This window comes from Globicephala melas, chromosome 4 (genome assembly GCF_963455315.2).
Source record: "Globicephala melas chromosome 4, mGloMel1.2, whole genome shotgun sequence".
Lineage (NCBI taxonomy): Eukaryota > Metazoa > Chordata > Mammalia > Artiodactyla > Delphinidae > Globicephala > Globicephala melas.
In genome coordinates this window covers 15,734,009-15,757,129 of record NC_083317.1, presented here as the reverse complement: position 1 = coordinate 15,757,129, position 23,121 = coordinate 15,734,009, and the positions used below count along the sequence as shown (strand labels likewise).

At 38.2% G+C, this 23,121-nt stretch overlaps 1 protein-coding gene across 2 annotated transcripts in view; it reads right to left on the bottom strand.

The window, feature by feature from the left end:
* LTN1 (listerin E3 ubiquitin protein ligase 1) overlaps window positions 1–23,121 on the bottom strand; it is a 64,826-nt gene that overhangs the window by 34,349 nt on the left and 7,356 nt on the right. For both annotated transcript variants that reach the window (XM_030880963.2, XM_060297878.1), the window contains exons 5-11: window positions 21,308–21,360; window positions 20,423–20,603; window positions 5,101–5,274; window positions 3,908–4,098; window positions 3,039–3,174; window positions 1,384–2,193; window positions 824–865 (exon numbers count right to left, since the gene is read on the bottom strand). In XM_030880963.2, coding sequence (XP_030736823.2) covers window positions 824–865; window positions 1,384–2,193; window positions 3,039–3,174; window positions 3,908–4,098; window positions 5,101–5,274; window positions 20,423–20,603; window positions 21,308–21,360 — 1,587 coding nt within the window. The remainder of the gene's footprint in view (window positions 1–823; window positions 866–1,383; window positions 2,194–3,038; window positions 3,175–3,907; window positions 4,099–5,100; window positions 5,275–20,422; window positions 20,604–21,307; window positions 21,361–23,121) is intronic.

Sequence of the window (23,121 nt, the reverse complement as noted above, 5' to 3'; positions counted from 1 at the left end):
TAGTTTCTATTTTACAAGGTGAAAAAGTTCTGGAGATTGGTTGACCAATAATGTGAATAAACAACACTACTGTACGCTTAGAAATGGTTACTCTGGCAAATTATATGTTTTTTTCAACATAATTTAAAAAGACAGAAAAAAAGAAACTTGTAAATTAGAGTTATGTAAGTAAAATTTTAAAATAATGAAAAAATTCTTTAAGAAAAGGAAGACTTTTAGGCAGCTAGCCATAACATTTCTATGGTTGGAAAAGTGTTACATTATATCATTTACATCTTCATTAGGAAAGAATACTTAAGCCATTTAAAAATTTTTCTGAATTATGTTTCTTGATTTCTTTGTATTATTTTCATCACTAATTTTCTTACTTAGTCAAATGGCAATTAAATAAAGGTGGGAAGACTTTAGTTTGCCTGTATAGTATTCCAGGGTAAAACAAACTTAATTTCCTGATGCGTTCTACTCAAAGCTAGAACCATTCAATCCATTTCTACAGAAGAAAAAATAACTAGGATAACAGCAGAAACCTTAGTTTAAAAGATAAACTAAGATAAATGCTTAACTCTTCCTCTGTTACCCACTAGGGAAGAGACGCTGGATCTTCCAGAACCTGTTCATTCTTCCCTGATACTCCTAACCAGAAAAATAATACTATAGAAAGGTGAACACCATGGCTTCTCAAATTATGAGAAGAAAGTTACAATAATAAGGAAGTTCTCTAACAGAGACACCTAATCACATACCATTATGTGAATATAGCTGTGGTTTAATTTTTGTATACCTATAAATACAAAAAAAAAAAAGAGAAAAATCTCTAAGATACCTTTTCAATGACCTGAAGAATAGAATTCCATTTCAGATCCACCTAAAAGAAGAAAAAGAGAAACAATCTGCTAGAAAAAACAGTAACTGGTAAAATTTTTTATAAGTAAATGAAGTGACCATGGAACCACTACAAAACTAAAACATTTTTTTAGCAAGTCCAGCTTTAAAAAGTATGGACTGAAAGAACTTACCCTTTTATTACCAAGCTTTTGTCATCTTAACATATTTACTCTTACTGAACAGCTACCCAGAAGTCTCACATACTTCCCAATCCCAATCAAGAATATATTGTCTTTAAACTGACATTCATAGTTAAGAAACAGTCCCCAAATAACTCCCATACAGGTCTCGTTCTACTCATCCATAATCAGTGTGCCAGTGTAAACCATTATAGTTTAAAAAGATACAGGGAACTCCCTGGTGATCCAGTGGTTAGGGCTCCATGCTTCCAGTGTAGGGGGCACGGGTTTGATCCCTGGTCGGGGAAGAAAGACCCTGCATGCAGGCATGCATGAATGAATGAATAAATGAAAATAAAAAGATACAGAACAGTAATACCTCAATTAGATCATCCAAGACAGCTTTTCTTTCCATATGACTATCACAGCAACAAAGGGCACTGTACAAAATGTCCACCAAGAAACTAGCATCCTTCCTTTGATCTTCATTTAGCCAACCTATTACTTTCTGGTATAAAAACTGTATCGCGGGATTTTTTTGTGCCAGTTTGGCTATTTCAAGAGGTTTGGCTTTGACAATACTCTGTTTTTCATCACCTAACAGCACTTTAAATACTTGGCTTGAAGAGAAGGAGTTGAGCAGAGTGGAAAGAAACCTTAGATGTTGCTCTGACTTTTGTTCATTGACATAATTAACACTCATTTCTGCTAGTTTACAGACTAAGTCTTCCAAAGGTTTTTTCCTTAGGGGTGATATAAGGTCTGAGCAACTGTGAGTGAGAGAAGGTTCAGCCATTAATTCAGAGCCTCCACTATTCTCTCCTTCTGAGGAGACATATTTCTCATTCTCTTTATTACTTTCAGGCATCTCATCAGCAAATCTAACCTTACCAACGTTTTTTTTATTTAACTTCAAGGAGCTCTTTGGCTTCTGAAGGACCTGTAATAGGTTAGAAACACCCAAAACTGACTTAACATCGGTTTCAGGCTCATTGATTTTCTCAACACAGATCTCTGACAGTCTTTCCCAGAAATTCAGTAGCACTTTCTCCAAACTGTAAGCTGTTTTATCATCTTTATCCAAATCTGCTTTGGCTTCCCATGAACTTAAAGTTTCTGCCAAATGGTTAAATAGCTGCTCATCTTGCAATCTTGGGTCTTTGAGAACTGCATCAATAAAAGGAATCAACTAAAAGAGAAGGTAGACATATTAAAGTTCAGTTGTCAGGGAAAATGAAATTTAAACAAGGTATTTGTAAAACATTATAAATTTTCATATTTAATAACTGAAAAACATGAATTTTTTCCCAGAACTATGAAAAGAGTTAATTTGAACCTGAAAATCATCTCCATATCATTCAGAGAGCCTAACGATTTCACTGTATCTCCCCGAATTACTTCTTTTTTATGATATAATTGACGAAGATCATTGGTCATCAACTCTTTGGATCTTCTGAACATATTCAAAGTGTTTTGCTTTTTTCTAAACCAATATGAAAGACATATAGGACCCACAGAATTCAGAATGCTTTCTCTTAAATTACAAAGATAAGAGAAATTAACTATCTGAGACATCAACTAGGATCTAGGCTTATGTAATCATATTAATTTCCTACCATAAGGAACCATATTCCAGGACCCGCTCTCATCACTAGTTCTAAAAGCCAAGCACAATTGCTCACAAAAGGATAAATGTACTACATATTTTAGAAGGAACAAGATGATTATAATATAAACTAAAATACAAAATGTTGAAAATTGCATCTTCTAAATTGTTTTGCATTGCGACTCTCTAAAACAGAGTTTGTAGAACCAGACAGTGACAAGTACTTAGGCATTATGGTATCATGATAACAACTAACAATACAGAAATTTTCGCTTATTGGTCAGCAATACACATTACCTAATTTGTAAATCATAAAAATGAAATCTTTACAAGGAAGGCTAATTAATAAAAATGGCAACAAGACACAATGAGCTTGATTCTTTATAGTTAGTGTGCAAAGGCACTGATGATTTTTACATTATAAATACCTGATCATTGACGAGCATCTCTTCTATCTCTTCCTCACCTAAGTTTTGCTGCATTATAAAACGTAAGCATTCAAAAAAAGCAGATATTACTGCTGAGCACTCTGAAAAGCTGGTTTTGGTTCTTTCTGTTGATAGCCTAAGAAATAATAAATACCTGTGGCTTATTCCTTCATGAAAAAGAAAATAAGCAATACAAAAATACCAAAATAAAGGCATGGAAAAGAATTTCTAAAAATAATTTCTTCAATGAAAAACTAAGAACAACCAAAATACAGCCCGATTAGAATATAAACTTGAAGAACTATGAAAAATAGCATATCTTCAAAAATGTATCAACAAAAGATAACATATTTATTTTCTATTCATGGACCAATTCATGTGCAAATTTCAAAGAGAGGACTTAACCAAATAAAGATAATACTGTAGTAGAAAAAAAAAATTTTAATCATTAATAAAACTGGGTATCTTTTACTAAGTTCAACAAATACGCTGAAATGACGTTTTAAGTGTGACTTTAAACAGCTATTATATTTAAGTTAATGGAAAAGTTCACTGGTTCATTTTCTGCACTTGGGCATTTGTATTTATCAACATACCAAAAAATGGGTCATTGAAAAAGAGCCTATTTCCACCTAAGGGCCTTGCCATAATTTATCTCACTTTCTGCTGCATACTACCACTGAAGTGTTGAAAGTACCCAAAAAAAGAATTCCAATTGTAATTCTCTGAAAACTTTAAAAGTGTTTAATGAACAGCAAAACAATTTGGGGAAATTTACATATGATAATAACAAGTATGTCGTTCTGCCCATTTATGAAAATAAGAAAAAATCTATTTTGCTTTAAAGGTCAAGAATTTAAATTCCTTACCCTGCAACTAGGGAGGTGAGAAAATTTTTGAAGAAATCCAACTTTGGATCTGTAATAGACTGAGGGAGTTTGCTGATAAATGGCAGAAGATAAGGATATATGACAGCAGCCAGACCCCGACCTCCTTCACGAACCATAGCTGACAGCTTGGGAAACACACTTTTTTTTGCATTTACATGAAGCCAACAGTCCTTCCCAAAAAAAAAAAAAAAAAAAAAAAAAGATTATAATAATAATTAGAGATCATAAACATACATTTCCCAATTAAGAGAGAAGACATATAGACTCTCAAAAATAAAAATCAAGTATTCTAACTAAAGAGGGTCAAACTCTCTCACCACCATTAAAAACTAAAAGTCTGAAATTATAAGAAATTTATTACATTTAGTAATTGTGTATACAACATACTTCCAGGACAATATTGATCAGAAATAACTATTTAGGGACTTCCCTGGTGGTCCAGTGGTAAAGAATCCACCTTACAATGCAGGGGACGTGGGTGTGATCCCTGGTCAGGGAACTAAGATCACACATACTGCGGGGCAACTAAGCCCGCACGCCACAACTACTGAGCTCGCACACCTCAACTAGAGAGCCTGTGTGCAGCAAACTACAGAGCTTGCACACACTGGAATCCGTGTGCCACAACTACAGAGCCCACGTGCCCTGAAGCCTGCGCACCGCAACTAGAGAAGAGAAAACAACCCGCACGACATAACTAGAGAGAAGCCCGCACATAGCAATGAAAGATCCTGCGTGACTCAATGAAGATCCCACGTGCTGCAACTAAGGTCTGAGGCAGCCAAAAAAGAAGTAATATTTAACTGAAAAGACTTCTATAAAAGCTGCTTTCTAAACAAACAAACAAAAAAAACCTGCTTTCTAAAAGGGACAGCAATATTTAATCTTAAATATAATATTCAGATATGTTGATTTCATTGGGCCATATAAGTTTTAAAGGATATTGATATTGACTAAACTGAAAGTAAAATAAAAATGCTATACCATTTTATAGTCAGTTTAAGATTTATACAAAGCTTTGGATTAAATATTTTATTCCCAGGAAAGCATTTTTCTAGCAAGTTTTAAATATTACAATCCGATAGGCTCTCTCACATGGTATCTAAGGCTTCTAAAATACAACTAAGAAGACAAATATTCCCAGCTGTACTAAATGTACCTCTTTAACCTACCTCAATAGTTGTAAGTGTGTAAAGCACAGCTTCCCAGAGAGCAGGGCATACAATGGGGTCACTGTCATCAATGCTAAGAAGGACAGATGGGCTCACTTTGGATGCTTCATCTTTCATCAACTGTGGAGTACGCTGGCACAAAGCAGAAACTAACTCAAAATAGGCTGAGCGGATCTGAAAGAAAAAATGGAAAGCTGAATTAAACTAAAGCCTAGTCAAGGTATGATAAAATTTTATTTATGGTAATGGCAGGTAGGCTATTCATACTAACCCTTCCATTAATAAAACTAAAGGGGCTAGAAAAAATACTTTTTAAAAATCTGAAGAACACCACAGAGCTTAAAAGACATTAGGAATTACCAAGCCAAAAGTGAAGGCAGAAAGAATTCAACTTTCTATTTCTTTGGCTCAAGCAAATACAAATCCTCTCTAGTGTAAGAAGCCTTCATCTGGGGGCTCAAATTACCCCTATGAATATACTAGTCAGCACAAAGTTAAATACAGCCAAACAAAAAATAAGACACCATGAGCCACTATGCAGAAACAAAAGATAACACAGAGACCTGAGGCTTTAAATCTTATAATTATCTATCAGTTACAAGCTCCATATCAACAATGTTTATTATATTTAAAGAAACAAAAGTTTAAAGAAATTTGAACGGAAAACGATCTTAGAAAAAGCACAGCAGATCTGAAAAAGAACCAAGCACAATTCCTAAACTAAAAATAAATACACAAATAAATAAGAGCACAATTCATAGTTTAAGAGCGTCATACTCAACATTAAGGGTTTACAACTATTTCCATTAAAGTAAGAAACAAGAAAAGGAAGCCCGCTACCACCACTTCTATTCAACGTGGTACTGAGAACCTAATTAATACAGCGAAAAGGGGAAAAAAAGAAACTAGAAAGTAACCCAAATTACTGTTTATAATCATAGCAAAATAAAAGGCTATAAAAAATATTCCAAAAAATCTAAAGACAGGACTTCCCTGGTGGCACAGTGGTTAAGAATCTGCCTGCCAATGCAGGGGACATGGGTTCGAGCCCTGGTCTGGGAAGATCCCACATGCCATGGAGCAACCAAGCCCGTGCACCACAACTACTGAGCCTGCGCTCTAGAGCCTGTGAGCCATGACTACTGAGCCTGCACACCACAACTAGTGAAGCCTGCGTGCCTAGAGCCCATGTTCCGCAACAAGAGAAGCCACTGGAATGAGAAGCCCGCGCACTTCAATGAAGAATAGCCCCCGCTCGCAGCAACTAGAGAAAGCCCACGCCCAGCAATGAAGACCAAAAGCAGCCAAAATATAAATTAATTAGTATTTCTTTTTAAAATTTAGGAAAAGGAAAGCTAAAGACAAATAAGAACAGGAGGAAGAGGAGCTTCAAGATGGCGGAGGAGTAAGGCATGGAGATCACCTTCCTCCCCACAGATACATCAGAAATACATCTGCATGTGGAACAACTCCTACAGAACACCTACTGAACGCTGGCAGAAGACCTCAGACCTCCCAAAAGGCAAGAAACTCCCCACGTACCTGGGTAGGGCAAAAGAAAAAAGAAAAAGCAAAGACAAAAGAATAGGGACGGGACCTGCACCAGTGGGAGGGAGCCGTGAAGGAGGAAAGGTTTCCACACACTAGGAAGCCCCTTCGCGGGCAGAGACTGCGGGTGGCGGAGGGGGAAAGCTTCGGAGCCACGGAAGAGAGCGCAGCCACAGGGGTGCAGAGGACAAAGCGGGGAGATTCCCGCACGGAGGATCGGTACCGACCGGCACGCACCAGCCGGAGAGGCTTGTCTGCTCACCCGCCGGGGTGGGCGGGGCTGGGAGCTGAGGCTCGGGCTTCGGAGCTTAGATCCGCAGGGAGAGGACTGGGGTTGGCGGCATGAACACAGCCTGAAGGGGTTAGTGCACCACAGCTAGCCAGGAGGGAGTCCGGGAAAAAGTCTGGACCTGCCGAAGAGGCAAGAGACTTTTTCTTGCCTCTTTGTTTCCTGGTGCACGAGGAGAAGCAATTAAGAGCGCTGCTTAAACGAGCTCCAGAGACGGGCGCGAGCCGCGGCTATCAGCACGGACCCCAGAGACGGGCATGAGACGCTAAGGCTGCTGCTGCTGACACCAAGAAGCCTCTGTGCGAGCACAGGTCACTCCCCACACCGCAGGAACCTGTGCAGCCCACCACTACCAGGGTCCCGTGATCCAGGGACAACTTACCCGGGAGAACGCACAGCGCCTCAGGCTGGTGCAATGTCAGGCCAGCCTCTGCCGCAGCAGGCTCGCCCCGCATTCGTGCCCCTCCCTCCCGCCCCCCACCCCCGCCCCGGCATGAGTGAGCCAGTGCCCTCGAATCAGCTGTTCCTTTAACCCTGTCCTGTCGGAGCGAAGAGCAGACGCCCTCCGGCAACCTACACACAGAGGTGGGTCCAAATCCAAAGCTGAGCCCCGGGAGCTGTGCAAACAAAGAAGAGAAAGGGGAACCTCTCCCAGCAGCCTCAGAAGCAGCGGATTAAAGCTCCACTATCAACTTGATGTACCCTGCATCTGTGGAATACCTGAATAGACAACGAATCATCCCAAATTGAGGAGGTGGACTTTGGGAGGAACGATATATTTTTTTTTCCCCTTTTTCTCTTTTCGTGTGTATGTGTATGCTTCTGTGTGTGATTTTGTCTGTATAGTTTTGCCTTTACCATTTGTCCTAGGGTTCTGTTTGTCCGTTTTTGTTTTTTTTTTAAGTATAGTTTTTAGTGCTTGTTATCATTGGTGAATTTTTTTTGGTTTGGTTGCTTTCTTTCCTTTTTTTTTAATTACTTTAAATTTTCTTTTAATAATTATTTTTTATTTTAATTATTTTATTTTACTTTATTTTATCTTCTTTTTTTCTTTCTTTTATCTTCTCCCTTTTATTCTGAGCCGTGTGGATGAAAGGCTCTTGATGCTCCAGCCAGACATCAGGCCTGTGCCTCTGAGGTGGGAGAGCAAAGTTCAGGACACTGGTCCACAAGAGACCTCCCAGCTCCACATAATATCAAACGGCGAAAATCTACCAGAGATCTCCATCTCAACACCAAGACCCAGCTCCACTCAACGACCAGAAAGCTGCAGTGCTGGACACCCTATGCCAAACAACTACCAAGACAGAAACATAACCCCACCCATTAGCACAGAGGCTGCCTAAAATCATAATAAGGCCGCAGACACCCCAAAACACACCACCAGACGTGGAGCTGCCCACCAGAAAGACAAGATCCAGCCTCATCCACCAGAACACAGGCACTAGTCCCCTCCACCAGGAAGCCTGCACAACCCACTGAACCAACCTTAGCCACTGGGGACAGACACCAAAAACAACGGGAACTACAAACCTGCAGGCTGCAAAAAGGAGAACCCAAAAACAGTAAGTTAAGCAAAGTGAGAAGACAGAGAAACACACAGCAGATGAAGGAACAAGGCAAAAACCCACCAGACCTAAAAAATGAAGAGGAAATAGGCAGTCTACCAGAAAAAGAATTCAGAATAATGATAGTAAAGATGATCAAAACTCTTGTAAATACAATGGAGAAAATACAAGAAACATTTAACAAGGATCTAGAAGAACTAAAGAGCAAACAAACAGTGATGAACAACACAATAAATGAAATTAAAAATTCTCTAGAAGGGATCAATAGCAGAATAACTGAGGCAAAAGAACAGATAAGTGACCTGGAAGACAAAACAGTGGAAATAACTACTGCAGAGCAGAATAAAGAAAAAGAATGAAAAGAACTGAGGACAGTATCAGAGACCCCTGGGACAACATTAAACACACCAACATTCAAATTATAGGGGTCCCAGAAGAAGAAGAGAAAAAGAAAGGGACTGAGAAAATATTTGAGGAGATTATAGTTGAAAACTTCCCTAATATGGGAAAGGAAATAGTTAATCAAGTCCAAGAAGCACAGAGAGTCCCATATAGGATAAATCCAAGGAGAAACATGCCAAGACACATATTAATCAAACTATCAAAAATTAAATACAAAGAAAAAATATTAAAAGCAGCAAGGGAAAAATAACAAACAAGGGATCAGGTTAACAGCTGATCTTTCAGCAGAAACTCTGCAAGCCAGAAGAGAGTGGCAGGACATATTTAAAGTGATGAAGGAGAAAAACCTACAACCAAGATTACTCTACCCAGCAAGGATCTCATTCAGATTTGACAGAGAAATCAAAACCTTTACAGACAAGCAAAAGCTAAGAGAATTCAGCACCATCAAACCAACTTTACAACAAATGCTAAAGGAACTTCTCTACGCAAGAAACACAAGAGAAGGAAAAGACCTACAATAACAAACCCAAAACAATTTAGATAATGGGAATAGGAACATACATATCGATAATTACCTTAAATGTAAGTGGATTAAATGCTCCAACCAAAAGACACAGACTGGCTGAATGGATACAAAAACAAGACCCGTATATATGCTGTCTGACCTAGGTCTGACCCACTTCAGACCTAGGGACACATACAGACTGGAAGTGAGGGGATGGAAAAAGATATTCCATGCAAATGGAAATCAAAAGAAAGCTGGAGTAGCAATTCTCATATCAGACAAAATAGACTTTAAAACAAAGACTATTACAGGAGACAAAGAGGGACATTACATAATGATCAAGGGATCAATCTAAGAGGAAAATATAACAATTGTAAATATTTATGCACCCAACACAGGAGCACCTCAATACATAAGGCAAATACTAACAGCCATAAAAGGGGAAATGGACAGTAACACAATCATAGTAGGGGACTTTAACACCCCACTTTCACCAATGGACAGATCATCCAAAATGAAAATAAATAAGGAAACACAAGCTTTAAATGATACATTAAACAAGATAGACTTGATTGATATTTATAGGACATTCCATCCAAAAACAACAGAATACACATTATTCTCAAGTGCTCATGGAACATTCTCCAGGATAGATCATATCTTGGGTCACAAATCAAGCTTTAGTAAATTTAAGAAAATTGAAATTGTATCAAGTATCTTTTCCGACAACAACGCTATGAGACTAGATATCAATTACAGGAAAAAATCTGTAAAAAATACAAACACGTGGAGGCTAAACAACACACTACTTAATAACCAAGAGACCATTGAAGAAATCAAAGAGGAAATCAAAAAATACCTAGAAACAAATGACAATGAAAACACGATGACCCAAAACCTATGGAATGCAGCAAAAGCAGTTCTAAGAAGGAAGTTTATAGCAATACAATCCTACCTAAGAAACAAGAAACAGGGGCTTCCCTGGTGGTGCAGTGGTTAAGAATCCGCCTGCCAATGACGAGACACGGGCTCAAGCCCTGGTCCGGGAAGATCCCACATGCTGCAGAGCAACTAAGCTCAAGCGCGACAACTACTGAGCCTGCACACCTAGAGCTGGTGCTCTGCAACAAGAGAAGCCAGGACAATGAGAAGCCCGCGCACCGCAATGAAGAGTAGCCCCCACTCAAGAGTAGCCCCCACTCACCGCAGCTAGAGAAAGCCCGTGCATAGCAACAAAGACCCAACACAGCTATAAATAAATAAATAAATAAATAAATAAAGTTTTAAAAAAAAGAAACATCTCAAATAAACAAACTAACCTTACACCTAAAGCAATTAGAGAAAGAACAACAAAAAAACCCAAAAGTTAGCAGAAGGAAAGAAATCATAAAGATCAGGTCACATATAAATGAAAAAGAAATGAAGGAAATGATAGCAAAGATCAATAAAACTAAAAGCTGGTTTTTTGAGCAGATAAATGAAAATGATAAACAATTAGCCAGACATCAAGAAAAAAAGGGAGAAGACTCAAATCAACAGAATTAGAAATGAAAAAGGAGAAGTAACTGACACAGCAGAAACACAAAGGTTGAGAGATTACTACAAGCAACTCTATGCCAATAAAATGGACAACCTGGAAGAAATGGACAAATTCTTAGAAATGTACAACCTTCCAAGACGGAAGCAGGAAGAAATAGAAAATATGAACAGACCAATCACCAGCACTGAAATTGAAACAGTGATTAAAAATCTTCCAACAGTGGTGCAATGGTTAAGAATCTGCCTGCCAATGCAGTGGACACGGGTTTGAGCCCTGGTCTGGGAAGATCCCACATGCCATGGAGCAACTAGGCCCGTGAGCCACAACTACTGAGCCTGCGCGTCTGGAGCCTGTGCTCCGCAACAGGAGAGGCTGCGACAGTGAGAGGCCCGCGGACTGCGATGAAGAGTGGCCCCCGCTCGCCACAACTGGAGAAAGCTCTTGCACAGAAATGAAGACCCAAAACAGCCAAAAATTAAAAAAAAAAAAAAAAAATCTTCCAACAAACAAAAGTCCAGGACCAGACGGCTTCACAGGCAAATTCTATCAAACATTTAGAGAAGAGCTAACACCTAACCTTCTCAAACTCTTCCAAATTACAGCAGAGGGAGGAACACTCCCAAACTCGTTCTACAAGGCCACCATCACCCTGATACCAAAACCAGACAAAGCTGTCATGAAGAAAGAAAACTACAGGCCAATGTCACTGATGAACATAGATGCAAAAATCCTCAACAAAATACTAACAAACAGAATCCAACAGCACATTGAAAGGATCATACACCATGATCAAATGGGGTTTATCCTAGGAATGCAAGGATTCAATATACGCAAATCAATCAATGTGATACACCATATTAAAAAATTGAAGAAGAAAAACCATATGATCATCTCAATAGATGCAGAGAAAGCTTTCAACAAAATTCAACACCCATTTATGATAAAAACCCTTCAGAAAGTAGGCACAGAGGGGGCTAACCTCAACATAATAAAGGCCATATATGACAAACCCGCAGCTAACATCATCCTCAACAGTGAAAAACTGAAAGCATTTCCACTAAGATCAGGAACAAGACAAGGTTGCCCAGTCTCATCACTATTATTCAACATGGTTTTGGAAGTTTTAGCCACAGCGATCAGAGAAGAAAAAGAAATAAAAGGAATCCAAATCAGAAAAGAAGAAGCAAAGCTGTCACTATTTGCAGATGACCTGATACTGTACATAGAGAATCCTAAGGATGCTACCAGAAAACTACTAGAGCTAATCAATGAATTTCGTAAAGTAGCAGGGTACCAAATTAATGTAAAGAAATCTCTTGCATTCCTATACACTAACGATGAAAAATCTGAAAGTGAAATTAAGAAAACACTCCCATTTACCACTGCAACAAAAAGAATAAAATCTAGGAATAAACCTACCTAGGGAGACAAAAGACCTGTATGGAGAAAATTATAAGACACTGATGAAAGAAATTAAAGATGATACAAATAGATGGAGAGATGTACCATGTTCTTGGATTGGAAGAATCAACATTGTGAAAATGACTCTACTACCCAAAGCAATCTACAGATTCAATGAAACCCCTATCAAACTACCACTGGCATTTTTCACAGAACTAGAACAAAAAATTTCACACTTTGTATGGAATCACAAAAGACCCTGAGTAGGCGAAGCAATCTTGAGAAAGAAAAACAGAGCTGGAGGAATCAGGCTCCCTGACTTCAGACTATACTACAAAGCTACAGTAACCAGGACAGTATGGTACTGGCACAAAAACAGAAATATAGATCAATGGAACAGGATAGAAAGCACAGAGATAAACCCACGCACATATGGTCACCTCATCTTTGATAAAGGAGGCAAGAATATACAATGGAGAAAAGACAGCCTTTTCAATAAGTGGTGCTGGGAAAACTGGACAGCTACATGTAAAAGAATGAAATTAGAACACTCCCTAACACCATATACAAAAATAAACTCAAAATGGATTAAAGACCTAAATGTAAGGCCAGACACTATCAAACTCTTAGAGGAAAACATAGGCAGAACACTCTATGACATAAATCACAGCAAGATCCTTTTTGACCCATCTCCTAGAGAAATGGAAATAAAAACAAAAAGAAACAGATGGGACCAAATGAAACTTAAAAGCTTTTGCACAGCAAAGGAAACCATAAACAAGACGAAAAGACAAACCTCAGAATTGGAGAAAATATTTGCAAATGAAGCAACTGACAAAGGATTAATCTCCAAAATTTACAAGCAGCTCATGCAGCTCAATATCAAAAAAACAAACAACCCAATCCAAAAATGGGCAGAAGACCTAAATAGACATTTCTCCAAAGAAGATATACAGATTGCCAAGAAACATATGAAAGAACGCTCAACATCATTAATCATTAGAGAAACGCAAATCCAAACTATGAGATATCATCTGACACCGGTCAGAATGGCCATCATCAAAAAGTCTACAAACAATAAATGCTGGAAAGGGTGTGGAGAAAAGGGAACCCTCTTGCACTGTTGGTGGGAATGTAAATTGATACAGCCACTATGGAGAACAGTATGGAAGTTCCTTAAAGAACTAAAAACAGAACTACCATATGACCCAACAATGTCACTACTGGGCATATACCCTGGGAAAACCATCATTCAAAAAGAGTCATGTACCACAATGTTCACTGCAGGTCTATTTACAATAGCCAGGACATGGAAGCACCCTAAGTGTCCATCAACAGATGAATGGATAAAGAAGATGTGGCACATATATACAATGGGATATTAGTCAGCCATAAAAAGAAACGAAATTGAGTTATTTGTAGTGAGGTGGATGGACCGAGAATGTGTCATACAGAGTGAAGTAAGTCAGAAAGAGAAAAACAAATACCGTATGCTAACACACATATACGGAATATTAAAAAAAAAAAAGTTCTGAAGAACCTAGGGGCAAGACGGGAATAAAGACACAGACCTACTAGAGAATGGACTTGAGGATATGGGGAGGGGGAAGGGTAAGCTGGGACAAAGTGAGACAGTGGCATGGACATATATACACTATGAAACGTAAAATAGCTAGCTAGTGGGAAGCAGCCGCATAGCATAGGGAGATCAGCTTGGTGCTTTGTGACCATGTAGAGGGGTGGGAGAGGGAGGGTGGGAGAGGGAGGGTGGGAGGGAGGGAGATGTAAGAGGGAGGAGATATGGGGATATATGTATACATATAGCTGATTCACTTTGTTACAAAGCAGAAACTAACACAACATTGTAAAGCAATTATACTCCAATAAAGATGTAAAAAAAAAAAGAATATATCAGAACAAATTTGGCAGAAATTATCAAAATATTGTTGTAAATAATAAAAGGATTAAAAAAAAAATAACAGGAGCTCAGAAGAGTTGCTGGATACAAAATTAATGCACAAAAGCATAGCATTCCTATACCACAGTAGAAACAAAATAGAAAATGGAATCAAAAAAGGAACCCCATTTCGCAATAGTAACAGAAACCATGAAGTCATGTTCAGTATGCAGTATATTATAAAATACTATTCCAGGATGGCAAGGGCCTAATATAGGCTAAATAATTTTGAGAAAGAAGAACCAAGCTGGAGGGTTTCAGGACTTACCGTAAAACAGTAACAATCAAGAAAGTGTGGTAATGGTGTAAAGATAGACATAAAATGTAAGGGAGTAAGAGTCCAAAATTAAAATCTCGTATGTTCAACTTAATTTTGCCAAAGGTGCCAGGGTGGTGGGGTGAGGAGGAGCTGATAGTCTTTCAAGAAATGGATACCTATGTGAAAAAAATCTGACTCTCACCTTTATGCCATACACAAAAATTAACTCTAAATAAACCTAAAATATAAAACTTCCAGAATAAAATATAAAAACATCTTTGCAACCTTCAAGTAGGCAAAGACTCCTTATATAAGAAATGAAAAGTATGAAGTGTAAAAAAAAAAAAATTGATAACTGGGACTTTAAAACACCTACTCTCCAAAAACCACGGGAAAAAAGTGAAAAGGCAAGCCACAAACTATAATAAAACATTCATGATACTTTACCCGACAAAATACTTGTATCCAGAATAACTAAAGCATATTCATAACTCACAAAAACCAAAAACCCAACTTAAAAATAGGCAAAAGAATATCAAGTAGTGACAGACTGATACATTGATCTTCCTGCAAAGAACAACTATAGACTCTATGAACCCGACACAAAAAAACTATCCAAGGGCTCTGAAGACTGAAATACACATTTTGGAGCCGGTATCATAACTTGGAGTAAGCAATCACACATACTGAGTTCCCATTTTGTGCAGTTTTGCCCTGAAGGTGGATGCAGTCACCACCACAGAGGCACTGGGGCAGCTACAACTGCAACAGAAAGCCTGACATCCCTCTGGTTGGAGGAACTGAAAGAACCAGGAAAAGGAGCCCAGGGTAACCAAGATGGCAAGAGAGTAGTAGGGAACTCCAGAAAGAAGAGAACCAAAGAAAAGAACCCCCACGTTCTGTGTTTAAACAGTCTAAATCTACAGCTGACACTTGAACCATGCCCGCTGCAGGCATGAGAGTTTGTTGAGTCTAACCAAGTTGATTGCCCACTAACACAAAGACATCAACGCCCTTTGGAGCAATATAAAATAACCCTGTCTCCAAAACATAACATTCCAAGATACAATCTAAATATATACGTCTAGGATGCAATCTAAATATTTATGTGTAGGATACAATCTAAAATCCCTCAACATATGAAAGCCAAGAAAATGTGATCTCAGATGTTATTATCAGACATGTACTTTACAGCAGCTATTATAACTATACTCAGGTAAAGAAAAATATGCTAACAATGAATGAAAAAACAGGAAACAGATACATGTCATTATACACTTGTCCAAACCTACAGAATATACAACATCAACAGTGAACCCTAATGTAAATTATGGATTCTGGACGATAATGATGTATCAACATAGGTTCGTCAATTGTTTAAAAAAAAAACACAGGTACCACTCTGGTGAGAGGATGTTGATAATGGGGGAAGCTATGTATGTGAGGGGCAGGAGATATATGGGAAATCTTGGTACTTTTTCCTCAATTTTGCTGTGAACCTAAAACTGCTCTTAAAAGAAGTCTTAAAAAAGTAGAAAATTTCATCAAAGAAATAGAAAATACAAAAACCAAGTTGAAATTTTAGATATAAAAACTACAACATATTAAATTAAAAATGAGCAAAAGGGTTAAACAGACACCTCAAAAAAACAGAAGATAGGGAATTCCTTGACAGTCCAGAGATTAGGACTCAGCACTTTCACTGCTGGTACCCTGGTTCAATCCCTGGTTGGGGAACTATGGTCCCACAAGCCAAGTGGTGCGCCCAAATAAAAATAAAAAAAAAAAAGAAGAAGAAATACAAATGGCCAATAAACACATTAAAAGATGTTCAATACCATTAGCCATCAGGGAAATGCAAATTAAAACCACAATGTAAAGTCTCTACCCCAGAGGTCAGCAAACATTTTCTTTAAAGAGCCAGAAAACAAATATTTTAAGCTTTGCAAGCCATACAGACTGTGTTGCAACTACTTTGTTCTGCTATGTTAGCACAAAGCAGCCACATACAACACAAAAACAATTTACAAAAACAGGTCACGGGGCTTCCCTGGTGGTGCAGTGGTTGAGAGTCCGCCTGCCGATGCAGGGGACACGGGTTCGTGCCCCGGTCTGGGAAGATCCCACATGCCACAGAGCGGCTGGGCCCGTGAGCCATGGCCGCTGAGGCTGTGCGTCCAGAGCCTGTGCTCCGCAACGGGAGAGGCCACAACAGTGAGAGGCCCGTGTACCACAAAAAAAACACAACAACAACAACAACAAAAAACAGGTCAGGTGTGCCAGATTTTGACCCATGAGCTGTAATTTGCCGATCCCCGATGCCACACCCAAGAGAATGACTTAAAACAACGGACAATATTGAAGTAAAGATATGGAACTAAAAATTTCATACACTGCTGATTAAGAGTGTAAAATAGTATAACCACTTTGAAATACTGATACAAGCAACAACAAAGAATCTTAAAAACATTACGCTGAGCAAAAGAAAGCCAGATACAGGGAATTCCCTGGTGGTCCAGTGGTTAGGACTCTGCACTCTCACTGGCGAGGGCCCAGGTTCAATCCCTGGTTGGGAAACTAAAATCCCACAAGCTGTGCAGCACGGCAAGAAAAGAAAAGAAAAAAGAAAAGAGAAGAAAAGAAAAGAAGCCAGATACAGAGTAATATATGGCTCCATTTATATGAAAACCTAAAAAAGACAAATCGAATCTCTAAGTGACAGAAAAGTAGATAAATAGTTGCCTAGGTTAAGGGAGAGGATGACTTGCAGGGACACAAGGAACCAATTTTTGAGTGATAAAGATGTTTTACTTCTTGATTTTAGTGGTTATGTGGGTATGTACATGAAGATGAGTATATACATCTGTCAAATCTTAAACTGTAAGCTTAAAATGACTGCATTTTATTGTATGTAAATCATACCTTAATAAAAGTTGTTTAAAAAGATATTCTAGGATATTTTTTAAATACCTGAATAAATTGTGAGATAATTTTAACATCAGGTTCAATAACCTAAAAACAGCAAGTCTCCCCAAATCATTCAGTGGAACCCCAATCAAAATTCCAGTTAGATGTTCTTTTTGAGGAATTCAATAAATTTACTTAAATTTGTACAGAAGAATAAAGTTCTAAAACAACTTAGTCTTGAAGATGAAGAAAAGAGTGCCTCCCCTGAGCAATTATTAGGACATATCATAATGTCATTTTAACAGTGGTACTGGTGTAAGAAGAAACAAAGACTAATAGATCAGAAGACAGAGTTTTGAGAAAAACTCATGAACATATGGGAACTTAATATACCGTAATGGCAGGACCATAAATCAATAGGGAGAGAATGAACAGTTTAACTAGGTGATGTTAGGAAAAGTGGCTCACTGTACATGAAGAGAAATGTAAACAGATCTCCACTTAACACCACATAAAAAGGTGGGTTACTGATGGATTAAAAACTTCATATGAAAGATAAAACTAAAGCGATTAAAAGATATAACTGTTAAGAAAGATATAACTATTAAAAAAGGATATAGCTGTTTAAAAAGATATAACTATTAAATATAACAATATTTTTATGGTTTAAAAGTGAGAAAGGCCTTCCTAAGGCAAAATCAGTGGTTTTGATTACATCAAAATTAAGATTTCTTTATAAAAGAGGACACATGAAAGGTGACAGAATGGGAGATTATTTACAATGCCTAACAATGACAAAAGGACTAATATTTAAAATATACAAGGAACTCCAGTAAAATAAGAAAAAGAGTACTCCAACAGAAAAAAAGGGGTGAAAGATATGAATAAATAGTTTACAGAGGAAACATAAAAATCTAAAAAGCTTATGAAGAGATGTTAAAAGTCACTAGTTAGCAGAGTAATTAAAATTAAAGAAAGGTATCATTTGAACTCCTAATTAGACTATTGAAAAATAGGAAGTTGAATGATGCCCAGCCCTGGCTACAGTATAAGGATATATAGTAGTCATCATGTATTGATAGTTGAGCCTAGACTAATGCAGCCAATCAGGTAAGCAATCTGGCACTACTTCAGAAAATTAAGTACGCCTATACTCTTTGACTCAGCAATTCAGAAATTAAGAGAATTTCAGAAAAAGAAATTCTCACAGATCTGGGGATACATGAATGAAGATGCTCACTGCTGCCTTATTTGTGAGAGCAGGGAGTCGAAGGCAATCAGGGTGTCTACCACTGGGAGAATGAACAGGTAAAATGGAATGTATGCAAACTTCTGAGTACTACACATCAGTTAGAAGCCATGGGCCAGATATACATACATACATACATACATTCCTGTATATATACAGGAATGTAATGGATTTAAATATCTTAGTACTTCTTAAAAAACTACTGGGACTTCCCTGGTGGTCCAGTGGGTAAGACCCCGTGCTCCCAATGCAGGGGGCCTGGGTTTGATCCCCCGTCGGGGAACTAGATCCTGCATGCATGTCACAACTAAGAGCTCACATGCTGCAACTAAAAGACCCTGTGAGCTTGGGACTTCCCTGGTGGCACAGTGGTTAAGAATCTGCCTCCCAATGCAGGCGACACAGGTTCGAGCCCTCGCCCAGGAAGATCCCACATGCTGCAGAGCAACTAAGCCCGTGCGCTACAACTACTGAGCCTGCGCTCTAGAGCCCGCGTGCCGCAACTACTGAAGCCCTCGCACCTACAGTGCAAGGAAGAGTAGCCCCCACTCGCCGCAACTAGAGAAAGCCCACGCGCAGCAAAGAAAACCCAACACGGCCAAAAAAATAATTAATTAATTAATTAATTTTAAAAAAGACCCTGCATGCCACAACTAAGACCTGGCGCAGCCTAAATAAATAAATAAATATTTCTTTAAACAAACAAACAAAAAGTACATGTATAAAAATTAAAGGGCTTCCCTGGTGGCGCAGTGGTTGACAGTCTGCCTGCCGATGCGGGGGACACGGGTTCGTGCCCCGGTCCGGGAAGATCCCACATGCCGCGGAGCGGCTGGGCCCGTGAGCCATGGCCGCTGAGCCTGCGCATCCGGAGCCTGTGCTCCGCAGCGGGAGAGGCCACAACAGTGAGAGGCCCGCGTACCACAAAAAAAAAAAAAATTGAAAAAACTACTAAGTAAAAAGCAATAAATGGGATGAAATATAACACAGTATCATTAGTATCATTTATGTGAATTAAAAACACATGCAAAAAGGCTGTGACATGCCTAACAGAGAAAATTAGATAAACTTCATTCAGGCATGATGTCTAGTGCTGTTGTGTGGGAATTCAAAGTTAGTGAATCAACAATATACATTAAATAAGGTGTCTTTAAACAGATACACATAAAACAAGGTTATGTACTAACCGTCAAAAATGTCGTGACAAGAGACTAACAGGAGCCTAAGCCTGCATTTCCCCTAAGAGCAATGCTTCGGTGTTCACTAATTCAGTGTTCATGGACTTCACAGAATATAATCACAGTAAGTAATGAGAATCGACTGCACAGACGAAAGCACATACATTAATCACACTTAGAATGGGCAGCTGGTGGAGGTGGAAAATGGAGACAGACAGACAAAAGGGAAAAAATAAATACATTAAAAGGAAGAGACTTGCACACACCCAGCAGTTTTAAGGTGCCATGAACAGAGGAAGATCATGATTCAACTCTGAATCTGAGGTCCAAACTACTAAATAAAAAAATGAAAATACAAGAACATTCTAGTAAGAGAGGTAATTCAGTCCCACCACAAAAATGTGTCTGCAGAATTTTAAACATAAACAATAAACATGAAGCCTAAATAAAAAATAACAAGATCAGGGGAGAAAAAGGAATCAGAGGAATGTCTTAAAAAAAAAAAGATTACGATACCTGAGGTATACTGTGTTTTCCATACTTCCAAAACTTATTCTGTGATAAAAGAGACTTAAATTTCTCCTCCAGAGAATCAAACTCATTATCGGGTAGGAGGCAAAGCAATTTTTTCAATGCCAATAAGGAACAAGTTACAACCCGATAGAATTTAGCTTCTCTTTCTTCCTCTGGAATAGTTCTTGATGTAAAAAGAAAATAAATACATATAAGGATTGAGAATAAGACAAACTTCTATTTTAAACGTTTTATCGTTGAATATCTACCAAAGTTGCTTTATCTCTATATTCATTCTCTCTGTGCCAAACCCCCACAAAATGCCAATATACATAGAATTTTAATCACATATTATTCGAATAATAAAAGGTGAAAGTAAATCAAGAGTTGTGGCTTGAAATAATGTGCATGTACACTGCTCTCAGTAGCAGTTAATTGGATGATTAGAGAATAAATAACACTGCACCTAAGAGTACTTTCCCTTACAGATTCTTAATAGTTTGATTAGAACACAAGAGTAAAAAGTAAATGGAACATCTTACTATTCTTACAATAGAACTATTCATAGTTCTTCAACTATTTTCATCCAGACCTTAAAATGGTTCCTGCTATGACTGTCAAAAGGCAAATGTGGAAAAAACCTAAAAACATCTCTTTGTAAAAGAACCAAACACATGTGCTCCCAGATAATTCAAGTTAAATAGCGGGACAACTTGCAGGTAAAAGCACTTAAAACAGCACCTGGAAAATAACACTATATTAAGTATTTTCACCTCTACATTTAGCATCCCTTTTTTAAAAAATGTCACATTGAAATTATCATCTTATTACCTATGAGAGAAACATAGTTTCACTTAACCTGAGTTACACAGAAACAATACAACTTACTGTGGGTCACTGAGTGTATCAGGTGTTTCTTTTATAAGATGATCCTGCAGCACCTATGGGGGGAAAAATGCCATAGACTTGACATTTTATTGAATTGTCAGTGGTGAAGAGACAGAACATAAACTTCATCTTAACTAAAAGTTTTTATCCCCTTTCTCACAAAAGTAGCAAAATTAAGTAGCAAAACTAAAAGGTTTGAATTTTACCAATTTTTTTCCCCTATCAATCCCCAAGGTTGGCACCTGCTGGGGTAAAGAAGGATAAGGTACTTCTTCCAAACACCTCCAGTTTCCACTGAGAGGAATTTTCCGTTAAATACTCCTGGCCTCTTGCTTCTCCATTCCTCTTGCACACAGCAGTGAAGTGAATGGGATGTCCGATTAGTAAGTTTGGGAGTGAATTAGGCTCTGCTTTCCTCGCCCCTCTTTTTTGAGCACCTCCCTGCTCACAGAGTACACACATTGTGCTCTGCTCCATCATGGAGGAAGGTTTAAGGCTCCATTTGAAATGCTGAGTAAGTCTGCTTACTTCTGGGGTACAGTACTAGCAAGTCCACTGTTCCAGTATCAATTTTATCAGCAATAATAATAACCAATATTTACTGAGTTTTTCCATTTACCATGTATTGCTTTGAGCACATTCCATGCATTAATGAAATCCTCAAAACAACTCGATGAAGTACAAGTTAATTCCTACTTTAACAGATGAGGAAATGGAAGCACAGAAACTTGCCCATGGTCAAAGACCCCAACTAATGGCAGAGTGGACTAGAACCCAGTGGTATGACTCAGAGCCCATGTTCTCTTACAGACACTATGACATTTTGATCTCATTTGCCTAACTCCTCTCTAATAAATTTGTTTTGAACTTAGGAAAGTTCAAACCCAATATCTGTATATCTGTGACACAGCCAACTAAAGGTAAAATAATGGAGGAAATAATCCACATATCCAATGATCAGTTACCCATCCATAATAAAACCAAGAACAAAAAAACAACCAAATAAACAAAACTATGAATAGCCAAATTAATTATCTCAAAATCCATTTTCTAAAACTCTTAAGTGTCCAAACTCATGATACTTCACTCATAACATTCATCACTTGATATTTTAAAGAAACCAATGATATTTAATTTATAGTTGGGATAGAGAACTCCCTTTGAGAGTATGATTAAACCTACAAACCCTAGGGAATTCCCTCGCAGTCCAGTGGCTCGGACTCAGCGCTTTCAAGGCTGGGGCCCTGGTTCAATCCCTGGTGCGGGAACTAAGATCCTACAAGCCGCGCAGTGTGGCCAAAAAAACCCACACAACTACAAACCATCACCCTAGAAAAACAACTCTGGTACAACAGAAAAATAAAGAATGTAAGAACCAAGAACTTAAAGGGGGAACTAGAATGCATGTGTGTGTAGAGAGATGTTGGGTGAAGAGATCAGATAGGTAAGAAGGGACCATATCATGCAGAGCCTTGTAGGCCAAGATAAGAAATCTAGACTTGTAAGTATAATGGGAAGCCACAGAAAGGTCGACTAACTGAAAGGAGGGAAGCAGGGAGAAAACAAGGGAGGAGGAGGGAAGGTGTTTAAGTAGGATTATACATAGGGTGCTATGGAAATATAAGAGTACTAAATAGAGAAATAAATGCAAGCATTATCTTTTTTAAAAAAATTTTTACTTCTCCTCAATGGACTCACAGCCCATCTATTTTTATTTCTTGGTATAATACTAACAAATTGGCGTCTAGTTTTTTCCAGTCCATATATAAGGAAGAAAAGAAGGAGAGAAAAAATGAGGAAGGACAGTATTGTGT